At 42.1% G+C, this 15,237-nt stretch overlaps 1 protein-coding gene across 3 annotated transcripts in view; it reads left to right on the top strand.

The window, feature by feature from the left end:
* Positions 1–7,364: 7,364 nt before the first annotated feature.
* Positions 7,365–15,237, top strand: part of lrrc61 (leucine rich repeat containing 61) — a 199,770-nt gene continuing 191,897 nt past the window's right edge. For 2 of the 3 annotated variants that reach the window (XM_065002811.1, XM_065002809.1), the window contains exon 1: positions 7,367–7,977. In XM_065002811.1, coding sequence (XP_064858883.1) covers positions 7,944–7,977 — 34 coding nt within the window. In that variant the 5' untranslated portion in view covers positions 7,367–7,943. Of the gene's footprint in view, positions 7,978–15,237 lie in introns of all 3 variants that reach the window. The other variant, XM_065002810.1, reaches the window with a different exon arrangement.

The following is a 15,237-nucleotide window of genomic DNA, read 5'->3' as shown; positions in this document are numbered from 1 at the left end:
GTGTACTAACCCATCAACCCAACACCACAGTGTACTATCCCATCAACCCAACACTACTGGACAGTGTACTATCCCATCAACCCAACACCACAGTGTACTATCCCATCAACCCAACACCACGGTGTACTACCCCATCAACCCAATACTACTGGACACCACAGTGTACTATCCCATCAACCCAATACTACTGGACACCACAGTGTACTATCCCATCAACCCAATACTACTGGACACCACAGTGTACTATCTCATCAACCCAACACCACGGTGTACTATCCCATCAACCCAATACTACTGGACACCACAGTGTACTATCCCATCAACCCAACACCACAGTGTACTATCCCATCAACCCAACACCACAGTGTACTATCCCATCAACCCAACACCACAGTGTACTATCCCATCAACTCAACACTACAGTGTACTATCCCATCAACCCAACACCACAGTGTACTATCCCATCAACCCAACACCACAGTGTACTATCCCATCAACCCAACACCACAGTGTACTATCCCATCAACCCAACACTACTGGACAGTGTACTATCCCATCAACCCAATACTACTGGACAGTGTACTATCCCATCAACCCAACACTAATGGACACCACAGTGTACTATCCCATCAACCCAATACTACTGGACAGTGTACTATCCCATCAACCCAACACTACTGGACAGTGTACTATCCCATCAACCCAATACTACTGGACACCACAGTGTACTATGCCATCAACCCAACACCACAGTGTACTATCCCATCAACCCAACACCACAGTGTACTATCCCATCAACTCAACACTAATGGACAGTGTACTATCCCATCAACCCAACACCACAGTGTACTATCCCATCAACTCAACACTACTGGACACCACAGTGTACTATCCCATCAACCCAACACTACTGGACAGTGTACTATCCCATCAACCCAACACCACAGTGTACTATCCCATCAACTCAACTCTACTGGACACCACAGTGTACTATCCCATCAACCCAACACTACTGGACAGTGTACTATCCCATCAACCCAACACTACTGGACAGTGTACTATCCCATCAACCCAACACTACTGGACAGTGTACTATCCCATCAACCCAACACCACAGTGTACTATCCCATCAACCCAACACCACAGTGTACTATCCCATCAACCCAACACCACAGTGTACTATCCCATCAACCCAACACCACAGTGTACTATCCCATCAACCCAATACTACTGGACACCACAGTGTACTATCCCATCAACCCAACACCACAGTGTACTATCCCATCAACCCAACACCACAGTGTACTATCCCATCAACCCAATACTACTGAACACCACAGTGTACTATCCCATCAACCCAACACCACAGTGTACTATCCCATCAACCCAACACCACAGTGTACTATCCCATCAACCCAACACCACAGTGTACTATCCCATCAACCCAATACTACTGGACAGTGTACTATCCCATCAACCCAACACTACTGGACAGTGTACTATCCCATCAACCCAATACTACTGGACACCACAGTGTACTATCCCATCAACCCAACACCACAGTGTACTATCCCATCAACCCAACACCACAGTGTACTATCCCATCAACTCAACACTACAGTGTACTATCCCATCAACCCAACACCACAGTGTACTATCCCATCAACCCAACACCACAGTGTACTATCCCATCAACCCAACACCACAGTGTACTATCCCATCAACCCAACACCACAGTGTACTATCCCATCAACCCAACACTACTGGACAGTGTACTATCCCATCAACCCAATACTACTGGACAGTGTACTATCCCATCAACCCAACACTAATGGACACCACAGTGTACTATCCCATCAACCCAATACTACTGGACAGTGTACTATCCCATCAACCCAACACTACTGGACAGTGTACTATCCCATCAACCCAATACTACTGGACACCACAGTGTACTATGCCATCAACCCAACACCACAGTGTACTATCCCATCAACCCAACACCACAGTGTACTATCCCATCAACTCAACACTAATGGACAGTGTACTATCCCATCAACCCAACACCACAGTGTACTATCCCATCAACTCAACACTACTGGACACCACAGTGTACTATCCCATCAACCCAACACTACTGGACAGTGTACTATCCCATCAACCCAACACCACAGTGTACTATCCCATCAACTCAACACTACTGGACACCACAGTGTACTATCCCATCAACCCAACACTACTGGACAGTGTACTATCCCATCAACCCAACACCACAGTGTACTATCCCATCAACCCAACACTACTGGACAGTGTACTATCCCATCAACCCAACACTACTGGACAGTGTACTATCCCATCAACCCAACACTACTGGACAGTGTACTATCCCATCAACCCAACACCACAGTGTACTATCCCATCAACCCAACACCACAGTGTACTATCCCATCAACCCAACACCACAGTGTACTATCCCATCAACCCAACACCACAGTGTACCCTCCCATCAACCCAATACTACTGGACACCACAGTGTACTATCCCATCAACCCAACACCACAGTGTACTATCCCATCAACCCAACACCACAGTGTACTATCCCATCAACCCAATACTACTGAACACCACAGTGTACTATCCCATCAACCCAACACCACAGTGTACTATCCCATCAACCCAACACCACAGTGTACTATCCCATCAACCCAACACCACAGTGTACTATCCCATCAACCCAATACTACTGGACAGTGTACTATCCCATCAACCCAACACTACTGGACAGTGTACTATCCCATCAACCCAATACTACTGGACACCACAGTGTACTATCCCATCAACCCAACACCACAGTGTACTATCCCATCAACCCAACACCACAGTGTACTATCCCATCAACCCAATATTAAAACACACTACACACATGATTATTTTTCTGAATACTTTGAGCCATTTAGGAGCGGTCTCACAATCTATCAAAGTGCTGGGCACTATGCAGGTTGAGAACATCAAAGTTATTTTAATGTTATTTATTTAAAAATATGTATTTTCTTTCTACTTTATCTTTTGCACGAGTGTCTTTTATAAACTACAAAGTAATGAATAATAACGTGCCTTTGTTTTCTTGTGACTACATTCATACTTAAAGGGGGACGTAGATACATTCAGATTTAAAGGGGGACGTAGATACATTCATACTTAAAGGGGGACGTAGATACATTCAGATTTAAAGGGGGACGTAGATACATTCAGATTTAAAGGGGGACGTAGATACATTCATACTTAAAGGGGGACGTAGATACATTCAGATTTAAAGGGGGACGTAGATACATTCAGATTTAAAGGGGGACGTAGATACATTCATACTTAAAGGGGGACGTAGATACATTCAGATTTAAAGGGGGACGTAGATACATTCAGATTTAAAGGGGGACGTAGATACATTCAGATTTAAAGGGGGACGTAGATACATTCAGATTTAAAGGGGGACGTAGATACATTCAGATTTAAAGGGGGACGTAGATACATTCATACTTAAAGGGGGACGTAGATACATTCAGATTTAAAGGGGGACGTAGATACATTCATACTTAAAGGGGGACGTAGATACATTCAGATTTAAAGGGGGACGTAAATACATTCAGATTTAAAGGGGGACGTGGATACATTCAGATTTAAAGGGGGACGTGGATACATTCAGATTTAAAGGGGGACGTAGATACATTCAGATTTAAAGGGGGACGTAGATACATTCAGATTTAAAGGGGGACGTAGATACATTCAGATTTAAAGGGGGACGTAGATACATTCAGATTTAAAGGGGGACGTGGATACATTCAGATAAAAAGGGGGACATAGATGCATTATATCATATACTAAGCATATAATGATTAGATTACACATGAACCTTTATTTGTACTATTTTCTACATTATAAAAAACTACAAAATAACACATATGGAAACATGTAGTAACCAAAAAATTGTTAAACAAATCTAAATATATTTTATATTTGAGAATCTTCAAAGTAGCCATCCTTTTCCTTGATGACAGCTTTGCACACTCTTGGCATTCTCTTAATCCAGCTTCACCTGGATTCATTGGGTTGTGGAGGCCAAGACATTTGATGCAGCACTCCATCACTCACCTTCTTGGTCAAATAGCCCTTACACAGCCTGGAGGTGTGTTAGGTCATTGTCCTGTTGAAAAACTAGTGATAGTCCAACTAAGCATTTCATTCACTGCCTTTCAGGTCTTTCTAATCAACCTAGCCCGGGTATCCTGGAAGGATATTGACCTCATCCTGGAAGGATGCCTGGTTTCTCTTTAAAAGTGCTTTCCTCGTCATATTAAATAAGCATGCCCCATTCAAAAAATGTAGAACTAAGAACAGATATAGTCCTTGGTTCACCCCAGACTTGACTGTCCTTGACCAGTAATAGCATCGAATAGCGCCCGCGATATGCAACTGTTCAGGGAAGTCAGGAACCAATATACACAGCGAGTTAGGAAAGCAAAGGCTAGCTTTTTCAAGCAGAAATGTGCATCCTGTAGCACAACTTCCAAATAGTTCTGGGACACTGTAAAGTCCATGGAGAATAAGTGCACCTCCTCCCAGCTGCCCACTGCACTGAGGCTTGGAAACACGGTCACCACTGATAAATCTACAATAATCAATCATTTCAATAAGCATTTTTCTACGGCTGGCCATGCTTTCCACCTGGCTACTCCTACACGGGCCAACAGCTCTGCACACCCTGCAGCTACTTGCCCAAGCCTCCCCCATTTCTCCTTCACCCAAATCCAGACAGCTGATGTTCTGAAAGAGCTGCAAAATATGGATCCCTACAAATCAGCCGGGCAAGACAATCTGCACCCTCTCTTTCTAAAATTATCCGCCGAAATTGTTGCAACCCCTATTACTAGCCTGTTCAACCTCTCTTTCGTATCGTCTGAGATCCCCAAAGATTGGAAAGCTGCCGCAGTCACCCTCCTCAAAGGGGGAGACACTCTAGACCCAAACTGTTACAGACCTATATCCATCTTGCCGTGCCTTTCTAAAGTCATCGAAAGCCAAGTTAACAAACAGATCACCGACCATTTCAAATCCCACCGTACCTTCTCCACTACGCAATCCGGTTTCCGAGCTGGTCATGGGTGCACCTCAGCCACGCTCAAGGTCCTAAATGATATCACAACCGCCATTGATAAAATACAGTACTGTGCAGCCGTCTTCATCGACCTGGCCAAGGCTTTCGACTCTGTCAATCACAGTATTCTTATTGGCAGACTCAATAGCCTTGGTTTCTCAAATGACTGCCTCGCCTGGTTCACCAACTACTTGTCAGATAGAGTTCAGTGTGTCAAATTGCAGGGCCTGTGTCCGGACCTCTGGCAGTCTCTATGGGGGTGCCACAGGGCTCAATTCTCGGGTCGACTCTTTTCTCTGTATACATCAATGTCGCTCTCGCTGCGGGTGATTCTCTGATTAAACAGACGACACCATTCTGTATACTTCTGGCCCTTCTTTGGACACTGTGTTAACAACCCTCCAGACCAGCTTCAATGCCATACAACTCTCCTTCCATGGCCTCCAACTGCTTTTAAATGCAAGTAAAACTAAATGCATGCTCTTCAACCGCTGCCCGCACCTGCCCGCCCGACTAACATCACTACTCTGGACGGTTCTGTCATAGAATATGTGGAAAGCTACAAATACCTAGGTGTCTGGTTAGACTGTAATCTCTCCTTCCAGACTCACATTAAGCATCTCCAATCCAAAATTAAATCTAGAATCTGCTTCCTATTTCGCAAACAAAGCCTCCTTCACTCATGCTGCCAAACATACCCTCGTAAAACTGACCATCCTACTGATCTTTGACTTTGGCGATGTAATATACAAAATATCCTCCAACACTCTACTCAGCAAAATGGATGTAGTCTGTCACAGTGCCATTCGTTTCATCATCAAAACCACAAACACTACCCACCACTGCGACCTGTATGCTCTCGTTGCCTGGCCCTCACTACATATTCATCGCCAAACCCACTGGCTCCAGGTCATCTATAAGTCTTTGGAAGGTAAAAGCCCCGCCTTATCTCAGCTCACTGGTCATCATAGCAACACCCACCTGTAGCACGCGCTCCAGCAGGTGTATTTCACTGGTCATCCCCAAAGCCAACACTTACTTTGGCGGCCTTTCCTTGCAGTTCTCTGCTGCCAATGACTGGAACAAATGGCAAAAATCACTGAAATTGGAGTCTTATATCTCCCTCTCTAACTTTAAGCATCAGCTGTCAGAGCAGCTTACCTGTACACTGCCAATCTGTAAATAGCACACCCAACTACCTCATCCCCATATTATAATGTACCCTCTTGCTCTTTTGCATCCCAGTATCTCTACTTGCACATCTATCACTCCAGTAGTAATGCTATATTGTAATTATTTTCTCCTCTAGGGCCTATTTATTGCCTTACCTCTCTTCTACATTTGCACACACTGTACATATAATTTTATATTTTTATTTTATTTTGTGTTATTGACTGTACGTTTGTTTCTGTGTAACTCTGTGTTGTCGTGTTTTTCGTACTGCTTTGCTTTATCTTGGCCAATTCACAGTTGTAAATGAGAATTTGTTCTCTACTGGCCTACCTGGTTAAATAAAGGTGATGTAAAATAAATAGAAAAGCCTCCAGAGAGTCTCAGCACCGGCTGCTGTCACCGCCGATGACAGAATAGTACCAGCAACAACTTGTAGCTACCATCAGGCGCGTCTGTCAAACACCCACGCAAGCATTGGATTGCAAATAATATTCCGGGCGGCAGGGTAGCCTAGTGGGTAGAGTGGTGGACTAGCAACCGGAAGGTTGCAAATTCAAAACTCCCGAGCTGGTAAATCTGTCGTTCTGCCCCTGAACAAGGCAGTTAACCCACTGTTCCTAGGCTGTCATTGAAAATAAGTATTTGTTCTTAACTGACTTGCCTAGTTAAATAAAGGTACACATGTATGTATATTTTTCAGACGTAAATATTGTTCCCGTTTCATCTGCAGAAAGGCTCAATTGTATTTTCCCCGTGTATTAGTAGAATTCAAAGAGGATACGTAGCCTCGTTTTTCTAGTTCCAGAATACAGCCGCGGTGAAATGACAGCTTTGAAAATAAAATAGCGATTTTCGTATATGATAGCTACGTTACCTTAACAAACCAAACCGTGCATGTCTTCCGGGAGTCATTTTTAAGGGTGCGTTAGTAAATCAGAGCGTTTCTCTCCGGACGCCCCGGCCGAGGAGTAGGTTTGGTCCCAGCGTGCTGACCGCAACGGCAGTGGCCAATTTAAGGTTAATTGTCTAAAATGACCTAGCTACTTCTAGACACAAGTGACAGAATACTTCTGAACACGTTGACCATTTTACTCACCCAGCAGAGCTGGTTAGGTTGTTTATGTAATCTAGAGAGTTGGTGACTGTATTTGTGCTGCAGGCAATCATGTAGATCATTTTTTCCCCGATGTTTTAATTTATCCCGGTCACATTGAACCGGCGTTGCGCATTCATAAATTCAACAGTTATTCATCTCCCTGGTACTCAGAAAAGAGTGCTCTGATCGGACTGGACAGAAGGATTTTGCAAACGCACAAAGTCAGGTCAACATGACATTTTTCTTCTCGTTTTGAGACACAGTAATATAGTGTATTGTGGCTCGCTTCGGTTTTAACTGAGTAGCAACGTTTGCGGAATCATTTGCTTCCAACAAGTGTGCAAATAGGCATCATGTTAGCCACCGTGCTAGCTAGCTAATCACGTAGCTACCTGGACTGGATAGCGTTACCGTCGTCAGCTGTCCTGCAACATCAAGGACAGATGACAATTTCACTCCGAATTCTCAAAGAAATCACTATCCAGTTCTATGTTCAGTACATGAGCTAACTAACCTAACTATACAATGATGGATTCAAAGAGAGACATGAAAGATCAAGGTAAGTTCATAGCTAGATGGGTGGCTTGTTGCTAGCTAACAATAACAGAGCAACAGTAGCCTGCTGCCTGGACATCTACTTGCTAACGTTATGCTACTGCATAATCATCTGATACACCCAGCTCAATTAACGTAATTTCTAACCATAACGGATAGCAAACAACGTTTTCTTCCTTAAGGTTAGTTGATTATTATGCCATATCTGATACAGTATCATATTCATCCACAGTCACTCATTCATAATTAATGAATTGCTCTGTATTTGCCTGATAGCAGCGTAGGCTAAATCTTAGCCATTGTAACCAGCAAGCTACAATGAATTCATGTCATTATTTTCCCCGAGACAGAATTGTAGTCATCACTCTTTTTGGGTGACAAACAACCATTGATTTCAAAGCTTAATAACAAACCATACATCTCTATTCACAAGGACTAATTTTAAAATGTCCACTGATAACGTTACAAAGATTCATTTTAGTGGAAGGACTGTGCAAATGTAGACTTTATGCCACCATGCTCTGAATTAAGATTCAAAGATATCTGCAGAAAGAATGGGGTGTCAGCTATGACATGCCACCTTGAGTTTGAACAAATCTATTTTGGTTATTGAGTGAAGTGGATTTGCACCTGGTAATGGAATTACATCATGGGTCCCTGATCTGCACTGCACAATGGACTAGTAACCTGAAATGTTGCAAGTTCAAATCCCCGAGCTGACAAGGTACAAATCTGTCGTTCTGCCGCTGAACAAGGCAGTTAACCCACTGTTCCTAGGCCGTCATTGTAAATAAGTATTTGTTCTTAACTGACTTGCCTAGTTAAATAAAGGTAAAATAAAAATGTTTCACAAGTTTGGACATCATAGTGCAGAGCAGACTACAATAGAGTATAGTTTACTACAGCACATACTGTACTTTTCTTTCCTGTACTGTACTCTACTTAAGTGATTAATGCTGAAGAAACCAGTGTTTGGAGGATATATTGGCACGGGTGTTATTAGGCTGTTGTTGAGGGCCAGCTAACCTTGCCAATATATCCTCTAAACACTGGCTTTGAGGGCATTATCACTTTTATACAACAGGTTAGCAACATATTCAAATAATGATTTACATCATTTCATTTAACATTAATGTGATTAATTAATTTATTCTATTTCATCTAGCTACACAAGCAATTATATATACTATTTCATTCAGCTTGCTACACATGCCGGAAGGTCGTTCATTCTATTGGTTCGGTTGCCAGAGCAACCGTTCATTCTAAATGTTCCATCGCCATACTCGCTGGCAACATTCTTATCCCTTGCTTGCTAGCTAGCCAACTACGGCTAACTCAGTCACGTCAAAAAGTGCAGCCAGAATAACAGCAAAGTATTTGCATTTGTTGAAGCTGTTTTCTAGGGACATTTATTTCGATACATCCATAACAATGAGCTAATGAGGAGCGATTTCATCAGGACACTGTAGTTCAGAGGAGCTAGCCAACAACACCTCTAACACAATCACTTCAAACTGAAGCTGGACACTGTAGTTCAGAGGAGCTAGCCAACAACACCTCTAACACAATCACTTCAAACTAAGGCTGGAAAGACTTCAAACTAGCTGTGCTTCATTTGACATTTTTTTCAATTCACACTTATTTGAATATATCCATATGCCAGCTGATTCATGATTTTGACTAGCGGAGAAACGCTCCCTGCCTGTGTCTCGTCCCAACTCACGACACATTCATTACTATGGGACAGCTGGAGATCAAATTTGAATGTTGCAAATGTCAGAGAGACAAACAGCAAGGTTTATACAAATCTGTGTTGAACACTAAATGTTAGTCTAAAAGACATGTGAGATAATGTCTAGATCAGGGGTGTCAAACTCATTTCGCATCGTGGGCCACATACGGCCTAGGGAGATGTCAAGTGGGCCGGACCATTAAAATTATACCATACTCTGCTCCACGAAATTGAAAATTTATGGAGTTGTATGAACAGTAGAATTCCATCACACAACTTTTGTTTTGAAGCTGCTGACTAACATTAAAGTGCACATTTTTTAAATCACCACAGTAAGGATTCATCTTCACAGAGCTGTATTCTTTCAATGCAAACAGTATCTAAGGCAGCATTTTAAAGGTGTTAGTCTAGTCTGGACTTGTATTTGTTCCTGAAACTTGGCATCTTTTGGCCTGTACAAGTGCATGTGATGAGTCTCGTAGTGGCGTCGAATATTATATTCCTTCAATACCGAAACTTGTTGCAAACACACCAAGCACGAAGGTTTTCCGTGCATCTCTGTAAATAAATAGGACGTGGTCCATTTTTCTTTTAAAATTCTACACTCCTTATCTACTTTTCTCCGTTTGGATAACGACATTTTGGCTAATGAGGGTGTAGCGGAGAGGTAGAGACCAAGGTATTAACAACGTCGTAACAAGCAGCAGATGGCGCATTGATACCGTCTGCTGTTTTCAGTCTGTCTCAGTGATGCGGCTTGTCTTCTACTCTGATGGAAAGAGTGCGCCCCTTAGCGGATAATCCATGAATTGCAGCGAATTAAAAATATTAATTCCATGTCTTTTATGCATTTTTTCCACTTTCAAATTATCCTGCGGGCCTGATCGAACCTCCTTGGGGGCCGGTTCCGGCCCGCGGGCCGTATGTTTGACACCCCTGGTCTAGATGCTTTTTATAGTGGAGACCAAGTTTATACAAATGTCCACGGTTGAAAACTGAAATGTTAGTCTAAAAGAAATGTGAGATAATGTCTAGGTGCTTTTTATAGTGGAGACCAAGTTAATAAATTGCCTGGCTGGGCTGATGAGACAGTGGATTGCTCAGTCAGATGGATCAGAGTAAATAGGCATTTTAACGTCATAGATTTAACCGGTGGTAACTTGTGAAACAGACACTGTCTGGAATGCGTTTTTTAACCAATCAGCTCTACCTACTGTACAGTACTGTACTCAGTACTCTACTCAAATCAAATTTATTTATATAGCCCTTCGTACATCAGCTGATATCTCAAAGTGCTGTACAGAAACCCAGCCTAAAACCCCAAACCGCAAGCAATGCAGCTGTAGAAGCACGGTGGCTAGGAAAAACTCTCTAGAAAGGCCAAAACCTAGGAAGAAACCTAGAGAGGAACCAGGCTATGAGGGGTGGCCAGTCCTCTTCTGGCTGTGCAGGGTGGAGATTATAACAGAACATGGCCAAGATGTTCAAATGTTCATAAATGACCAGCATGGTCAAATAATAATAATCACAGGCAGAACAGTTGAAACTGGAGCAGCAGCACGGCCAGGTGGACTGGGGACAGCAAGGAGTCATCATGCCAGGTAGTCCTGAGGCATGGTCCTAGGGCTCAGGCCCTCCGAGAGAGAGAAAGAAAGAGAGAATTAGAGAGAGCATACTTACACCGGATAGGACAGGAGAAGTACTCCAGATATAACAAACTTACCCTAGCCCCCCGACACAAACTACTGCAGCATAAATACTGGAGGCTGAGCAGGAGGGGAGACACTATGGCCCCATCCGATGATACCCCCGGACAGGGCCAAACAGGAAGCATATAACCCCACCCACTTTGCCAAAGCACAGCCCCCACACCACTAGAGGGATATCTTCAACCACCAACTTACCATCCTGAGACGAGGCCGAGTATAGCCCACAAAGATCTCCGCCACGGCACAACCCAAGGGGGGGCGCCAACTCTATTGTGCTCTACCTACTGTACTGTACTATCCAAACTTGTGAAGCATACGTCTATGACAGGTCCAGATATGGTCCGGTCTGTCTGTGGACGTTAACATCAAGGTCAGGGTGGAATGACCGAACTTCAAATACTTTTCAACGTCCATGGAAGTGCGGTGTCGGTAGGCGCTCAGTGGTTGAGGATGCTGACTAAGGTCACAGGGAGAGGTGACATTATAATTGAAGAGTGAGAGATTAAGGCAGAGAGAGGTTGTCTAGACACCGATTGTTTTACTACCGGACAACAGAGAGAAAAGAACAGATACTGTGCCTTCAAAAGGTATTCACACCCCTTGACCTTTTTCAACATTTTAATGAATTTTTAAATGGATATAAAATTGATTTTGTGTCACTGGCCTACACAATAGCCCATAATGTCAAAGTGGAATTATGTTTTTAGAAATTGACAAATTAATACAAATTTAAAAGCAGGGATGTCTTAAGTCAATACGTATTCAACCCATTTAGTTATGGAAAGCCTCAATAAGTTCAGGAGTCAGAATTTACTTAGTCACATGTTGCTTGGACTTTGTGCACAATAATAGTGGTCGTGTACCCATACTAGCGTAGGACATACATAAACTGAATACCCATACTAGCGTAGGACATACATAAACTGAATACCCATACTAGCGTAGGACATACATAAACTGAATACCCATACTAGCGTAGGACATACATAAACTGAATACCCATACTAGCGTAGGACATACATAAACTGAATACCCATACTAGCGTAGGACATACATAAACTGAATACCCATACTAGCGTAGGACATACATAAACTGAATACATACATAAACTGAATACCCATACTAGCGTAGGACATACATAAACTGAATACCCATACTAGCGTAGGACATACATAAACTGAATACCCATACTAGCGTACTACATGCATAAACTGAATACCCATACTAGCGTAGTACATGCATAAACTGAATACCCATACTAGCGTAGGACATACATAAACTGAATACCCATACTAGCGTACTACATACATAAACTGAATACCCATACTAGCGTACTACATACATAAACTGAATACCCATACTAGCGTAGGACATACATAAACTGAATACCCATACTAGCGTAGGCATAAACTGAATACCCATACTAGCGTAGGACATACATAAACTGAATACCCATACTAGCGTAGGACATACATAAACTGAATACCCATACTAGCGTAGGACATACATAAACTGAATACCCATACATACATAAACTGAATACCCATAAACTGAATACCCATACTAGCGTAGGACATACATAAACTGAATACCCATACTACATACATAAACTGAATACCCATACTAGCGTACTACATGCATAAACTGAATACCCATACTAGCAGCATAAACTGAATACCCATACTACATGCATAAACTGAATACCCATACTAGCGTAGTACATACATAAACTGAATACCCATACTAGCGTACTACATACATAAACTGAATACCCATACTAGCGTAGGACATACATAAACTGAATACCCATACTAGCGTAGGACATACATAAACTGAATACCCATACTAGCGTAGGACATACATAAACTGAATACCCATACTAGTGTAGTACATGCATAAACTGAATACCCATACTAGCGTAGGACATACATAAACTGAATACCCATACTAGCGTAGGACATACATAAACTGAATACCCATACTAGCGTAGGACATACATAAACTGAATACCCATACTAGCGTAGGACATACATAAACTGAATACCCATACTAGCGTAGGACATACATAAACTGAATACCCATACTAGCGTAGGACATACATAAACTGAATACCCATACTAGCGTAGGACATACATAAACTGAATACCCATACTAGACACATAAACTGAATACCCATACTAGGACATACATAAACTGAATACCCATACTAGCGTAGGACATACATAAACTGAATACCCATACTAGCGTAGGACATACATAAACTGAATACCCATACTAGCGTAGTACATACATAAACTGAATACCCATACTAGCGTACTACATACATAAACTGAATACCCATACTAGCGTACTACATACATAAACTGAATACCCATACTAGCGTAGGACATACATAAACTGAATACCCATACTAGCGTAGGACATACATAAACTGAATACCCATACTAGCGTAGTACATGCATAAACTGAATACCCATACTAGCGTAGGACATACATAAACTGAATACCCATACTAGGACATACATAAACTGAATACCCATACTAGCGTAGGACATACATAAACTGAATACCCATACTAGCGTAGGACATACATAAACTGAATACCCATACTAGCGTAGGACATACATAAACTGAATACCCATACTAGCGTAGGACATACATAAACTGAATACCCATACTAGCGTAGGACATACATAAACTGAATACCCATACTAGCGTAGGACATACATAAACTGAATACCCATACTAGCGTAGGACATACATAAACTGAATACCCATACTAGCGTAGGACATACATAAACTGAATACCCATACTAGCGTAGTACTGCATAAATACCCATACTAGCGTAGGACATACATAAACTGAATACCCATACTAGCGTAGGACATACATAAACTGAATACCCATACTAGCGTAGGACATACATAAACTGAATACCCATAACGTGACATACATAAACTGAATACCCATACTAGCGTATACTAGCGTAGGACATACATAAACTGAATACCCATACTAGCGTACTACATACATAAACTGAATACCCATACTAGCGACATACATAAACTGAATACCCATACTAGCGTAGGACATACATAAACTGAATACCCATACTAGCGTAGGACATACATAAACTGAATACCATAAACATACTACATAAAGCGTACTACATACATAAACTGAATACCCATACATGCATAAACTGAATACCCATACTAGCGTAGGACATACATAAACTGAATACCCATACTAGCGTAGGACATACATAAACTGAATACCCATACTAGCGTAGGACATACATAAACTGAATACCCATACTAGCGTAGGACATACATAAACTGAATACCCATACTAGCGTAGGACATACATAAACTGAATACCCATACTAGCGTACTACATACATAAACTGAATACCCATACTAGCGTAGGACATACATAAACTGAATACCCATACTAGCGTACTGAATACCCATACTAGCGTAGGACATACACAAGACATACTGTTTAGCTGTTTTGTAAACAGTATGAAGTATACCGACTGGCTAAGTAGGTGGGGCCAAGTGCATGTAGATTTTTCCAAATTCAACAGACAAACTAAACCAATCCAAATCAAATGGACTGATTAAAATTACTTGGCCTACATTTGAACACCACAGAGGTTTCGGGCATCTTCCCAATGAACTAGCCTAGGTTTGTTGTTTGGTTACTTGAAGAAAACCAGGGCCTATCACTCGCAGCCATCTCTTCCAATGCATTGTGGGAAAGTGTGCATCTAATTCTACTAGATCAGTGGTTCCCAAACTTTTTATAGTCCCGTACCC

Source organism: Oncorhynchus nerka, linkage group LG17 (assembly GCF_034236695.1).
Source record: "Oncorhynchus nerka isolate Pitt River linkage group LG17, Oner_Uvic_2.0, whole genome shotgun sequence".
NCBI classification, from domain to species: Eukaryota; Metazoa; Chordata; class Actinopteri; order Salmoniformes; family Salmonidae; genus Oncorhynchus; species Oncorhynchus nerka.
Note: the sequence above shows the minus strand (reverse complement) of the source record. Positions and strands in the feature narration are given on the sequence as shown.